This window comes from Helianthus annuus, chromosome 11, assembly GCF_002127325.2.
Source record: "Helianthus annuus cultivar XRQ/B chromosome 11, HanXRQr2.0-SUNRISE, whole genome shotgun sequence".
Taxonomy (NCBI): domain Eukaryota; kingdom Viridiplantae; phylum Streptophyta; class Magnoliopsida; order Asterales; family Asteraceae; genus Helianthus; species Helianthus annuus.
Window position 1 is genome coordinate 88359341 of NC_035443.2, and position 5503 is coordinate 88364843.

Below are 5503 nucleotides of genomic sequence, written 5' to 3' on the forward strand. Positions count from 1 at the left end.
TGTTAAATCGCTTAAAAATAACGTTTTCAAGCATATTTCATTATAAAAAACTTTAAAAGAAGAGATAGACCTTATAAAAAACTCAATGTAAAGAAAAAACATATAATTGCTAAATAACTTTAAAAGAAGTGATAGACCTTATTAAAAAACTCAATGTAAAGAAAAAACATATAATTGTAGCGGAAATCAATGTAGACAAGGTGATAAGTCCTGACTATGGGTATGGGGCGGGGTTGGCTGAAAACGCCCAAGCCACCACTCCGGGTGGGTTTGGGTTTGGGCGTGGCCTAAGGGCGGGAGTTTAAGGCCAGACGTGGGGCATGCTAGCGATCTTATGTGGCCGGCTCCTATTCGCTTGTTGGCTAGGTCATAGCGGGGCACATTTAAAATTCAAATTATAACCGTTTGGCCAAGCCAAACGCTTCACCCACCCAACAGTCAACATCGCAATATGTTGTGTGTATTTTTTTTTTAATAAACCTGCCAAGCCACGCGGGCCAGCCACGCCCCGCCATACCCCATGAACACGTCACTCATCGACAGAGGGGCTCGAACTTCACGTGTCAACCCATGCCCCCAACCCCTCTCACGGTCTAAGATGCTTGCACCTTATGCCTACCGCCTTGTAACAAGGAACAATAACTTGTGTCTAGCGTCACTTGCCTTTTATAATTATACATATAAATAAAAAGTTGAAAATGACAAGGTTAAAAGATTCACAGTTACCCATGGCATTATAGCCTAATAGTATTTTGGTGGTGGGATAAGGCTTATGACCATTAGGTCATGGGTTCGATTCCCACAAAGGGGGGTTTTCCCAGATTTATTGGGTTTCCTCCTAAATTGGTGTATATGCATTATTGTCTAGTGGAGATGGACATGATCGGGTGGTTCTGCTGGTGGCACGATGATACTCCAGTGGTCCGTCAGTGATCCAAATTTGCCGTTAAAAAAAAAAATTAGATTCAAAGTTGTAGAAAAGGGAGAGGAGACTTGTGGAAGATAATGAATCAAAATCCAGATTTGTCAAATTTGTTGATTACTCTCGTCAATGACTTGGAATTGCATTGTACTTTTTTTTATACGTTACTAAAAAATTTAGTGTTATTTTTTTTGCGATTATTATACTTTTTTTAAAGACTGCAAATTTAAATCCTGGTTTACGTTCCAAAAAAGGTAAATCCATCTCAGTTTTGTTGCTATCTATTTGAAAAGGCCCGTTACCATTTTTTCAATATAGTCGACGGCCCGTACTAAATTTTATCAAAACTTATATTTACCTACGAACCATCTTTATAAATTGACCTGTTCTGACCCAGTACTACTACTCCCCTAACCCGACCGCCCCATGTATGATGACCTCAAAAGTACGAGACTTGGTGTTTATACTTCTTTGTCAATGTCAATTAAATAAAAATATGAATTATTTACACAATAGCCCGCCACTATTGAATCAGGACTACAATACAATTTTCTTTATCCTCATTATTATAAAATCCAAATTTGCAATCACCTTCAAGACTCAGGCAACGGGTTTTCCTAAGAACAAAAACAATCTTGCATATGGAACAGGGAGAGATGGCGGAGCACGGCGGAAGACGGCCGCGATTGGTGTTAACAGCAAGTCCACTTCAAGGCCACATGACCCCCATGCTCCACCTTGCCACCTTCCTTCATTCCAAAGGCTTCTCCATAACCATTGCTCATTCCGAGTTGAACCGCCCCGATCCTTCAAACCATCCTGCTTTCACCTTCCTCCCTCTACTTGACCACTTATCTGTCACCCCTGGCTTCGCCAACGCGGTCCAGTTCTTGCAAGCTCTCAATGATAACTGCAGACAACATTTCCAGGAACACCTTGTTCAGATTATTAATGCACAAAAGGACGCATCTCAGAAGGAATCAATAGTTATTATCTATGATAATCTTATGTATTTTGCTGGATCTGTTGCTGGCGATTTGGGTCTACCCTCCATCATCTTGCGCACCAGCAGTGCATCTACCTTCCCTGCGATCAAGATCATCCCACAGCTCCATCAAGAAGGTCGACTTCCTGTACAAGGTAACCCATTATTCATATCTTGGATTGTAAACTAACTTAACGTTCAGTAAGTTGTTCATGGACTGTTCAACGGTTTATGTTTCTTTATTTAATAAACGAACAAACGTTGAACACAAACTTTTGTTCAGTTGATAAATGAACATACATGAAATCATGCCTTCTTCGTTCATTTATATTCATTATTCGTTTAAATATTCATTTACTTCAAATTGTGTTCATTTATCTCCATTTGTGTTCCTATGAGTTCGTCTATGTTCGTGAATCATTCATATAGAATATTGACAAACAAACGTAAACGAACACGAACACGAACACATCCATTTTCTTAACGGACGAACACAGACAAGCAAATCCGTTCATTTACGTGGCTTTTTTTTTTTTTTTTCTGTACAAGGTAATTCCATCAACCAAATCCAATTTAGAAAGGAACCTGATTAAAGATTATAGATTTAGAGGTTGTTTGAACCAACTAATTACAACTCTTTTTCAAAGATTCTATGTTGCAGGAAATAGTTTCAGAATTACATCCCCTAAGATATAAAGATCTACCCTTTATTAGTCTCCCAATACAACAAACACTTGAATTGGTCAACATGATCATGCCCAAGACACCTCCATCTGCCTATATGTGGAACACCCTCGAATTTCTTGAACCATCGGCATTGACCCAGATCCGCAATAACTACCACGTTCCAATTTTTACCGTTGGACCATTGCACAAAATAAGCCCAACACCTTCCAGTACTAGCTTTCTCAAAGAGGATTCAAGTTGCATCTCATGGCTAGATAAACAAGCATCCAAATCAGTGATGTATGTGAGCTTAGGAAGCTTAGCAAAGGCAGATGACAAAGTAATAACTGAAATGGCATGGGGTCTAGCCAATAGTAACCAGCCATTCCTGTGGGTGGTTCGACCCGCTTCGATTAAAGGGTTCGAGTGGATTGAGTTTTTGCCAGAGGGTTTGGTGACTGAGATGAAGGAGAGAGGTTTGATCGTAAAATGGGCACCGCAGAAGGAAGTTTTGGCACATTTTGCAATTGGAGGGTTTTGGAGCCATTGCGGTTGGAATTCGACATTGGAAAGCTTGTCTGAAGGGGTTCCGATGTTGTGCCACCCGTTTGACGCGGACCAAAAGGTTAACTCTAGGTATTTGAGTGATGTGTGGAAGATGGGTTTCGAAATTGTCGTGGAGAGAGGGGAGATTGAAGGTGCGATCAGAAGACTTTTGGTGAGTAAAGAAGGGGAAGAAATGAAGCAGAGAGCGTTGGAGATTCAAGAAAAGGTTAAAGTTGGAGTATGCCATGGTGGTTCTTCACATAACTCTTTAAAGGAGTTGGTAGACTTCATTCTATCATTATAAGTATGGTCTGTTTGATAGATTTTGGAGGCCTATAGGAAGTAAAAATCCATGGCAATTTTCCAAATTTCATGTTATGAAACCTTCTTACTTTACTTGCAACACGCAATAAGAAACTAAAACGTTTATAGTTAACGAATTTCGTTTGAAAGATTATAAAATTTGGTGGAATAAGTTATAAATATTATCCTTTGCTAGAAATATAAGCTACTTAACATGTTCTTACAGACAATTGAAGTGAAGATAATGCCGATAACAATGTCTTGGATTGATAAATATAAATCGTAGTAGTTAAACAAGTATACAAACCAGATTTGCCAATTAGAACTACACACAATCAACCACATCTTTCTTTGTGTCCGAAAGTTTTTAATTTTTATGCACTTTTGCAACTCTGTAGCTACCTCTTGTATGGGCTTGATTAAGTGCAAATTTCATCCTTTATGGAATAAATGTGTCGGCATAAAACCTAAATTCGGTTAAACTTGATCTTAGATCGTAATCGTTAGCTAAAATTTGATTACGATGATTATGGAAAAGAAAAGAAAAAGAGACTAGACATTGTTGCATCAAGTCATCAGCAACCCAACAGTTCCATCAACATAAACCTAAGCTTTAAACCCCAAAAAAATATATAGAAATTATGAAAATTACGAACTAATCAAAAACCATATGATCACTAATCATATATATCTCAAAAGATGATAATATTTCAGCCAATAGATGTTGGTGCAGTTGTCTGTCGACTAAATCTTAGTTCGAGTCTTAGGTTAGGGCTGATTATAGAGTGAACGGAAATCAAGAAACACATAAGTTTAGTTAGGTCCGCTTTTATGTCAAAGGTGAGCTCCGCTTTTGTGTCACTTGATAGGTCCGCTTTTGTGTCAAGGTTTAGGTCCGCTTTTATGTCAATCTGTTAGGTCCACTTTTATGTCATGACATAAAAGCGAACCAGGTTGTCTATATATAGGTAGTTGGAGCGGACCTGATCAGTGTGTCTTGTGCATGTAACGGCGAAGCCCTGCCGATTTGTTTCCGAAACGTGTAAACTGTCAGATTATCAATAAACAAGAAGTTAAATAGTGAAATCAAGCTTTACGAAGACCGAATCAATGAATTCCGCCTCTGATTCTGTCTAAGCACTCTTCTGATCGACTCGTCAGGTCGTCTAACGTTCCTACAAGTGGTATCAGAGCTCAGGAGGAAGAGTTCTTACCGTTTAGCTCGATTTTCGCTCAAAATTCTGATTTCTACACCTTCTTTCATCAATTCAGGGAATTTTACCGGACAAAATTGGACCAAAAGTTCACAGATTGTGTATTATTGAACAAAGATAAACCCTTGAAAGTTTTGAACTGAAATACAGACTAAAAATGGGTCAAAATGTGTTCCGAATAAGGTCTGCTTTTACGGCATAGACATAATCTGGTCCGCTTTTAAGACACAATCTGGTCAGCTTTTAAGACATAATCTGGTCCGCTTTTAAGACACATTCTGGTCCGCTTTTACGGACAAGTTCTGGTCCGCTTTTACGGACAAGTTCTGGTCCACTTTTACGGACAAATTCTGGTCCGCTTTTATTGACAAGTCTGGTCTGCTTTTGTGGTCAATTCTGGTTCACTTTTACGACAGTTGACCAATTCGCTTTTGTGACAGCTACAGTTTCGCTTTTGTGTTCAACAAAGACGTGTCAGAATAATTTGAAATATGGCGATGGTATTTGATGAACAAGAAAACTATTATTTTGAGAGATTTAATGATTGGCATCAAGGTTTTATTGATGACAGTTATAGAAATGTGAAAAAGGATGGATGGGTCAAAAGATTTAAATATTTTGTGAGTTTGCAGAATGAAACTTTGGAAGAGTTAGAAAACCGATATGGAGTCTTACTTGAATACTTGAAAAAACATGAGATATTTCTATCAGATGGTGAAAAGATAGATAAGTTTGCAGATGCATTACCTGTTGAATGGAGTGAGTGTTTGGAAAATTTAAGGAAGGATTCCAATTTTTCAAAATTACATCTAAACAAATTCATCAGCAAACTTAAAACTCATGAAGTTGAAAGTAGAAAGAAAAGAA

General features: G+C 38.3%; 1 protein-coding gene across 1 annotated transcript; it reads left to right on the forward strand.

The window, feature by feature from the left end:
• The first annotated feature begins 1466 nt into the window (after positions 1-1466).
• LOC110890344 (UDP-glycosyltransferase 76H1) lies at positions 1467-3555 on the forward strand. Its single transcript, XM_022137943.2, has 2 exons — positions 1467-2062; positions 2555-3555. Exons 1-2 carry the CDS (start codon positions 1564-1566, stop codon positions 3421-3423), a joined length of 1368 nt encoding a protein of 455 aa, XP_021993635.1. The 5' UTR covers positions 1467-1563; the 3' UTR covers positions 3424-3555.
• The last annotated feature ends 1948 nt before the right edge of the window (positions 3556-5503 follow it).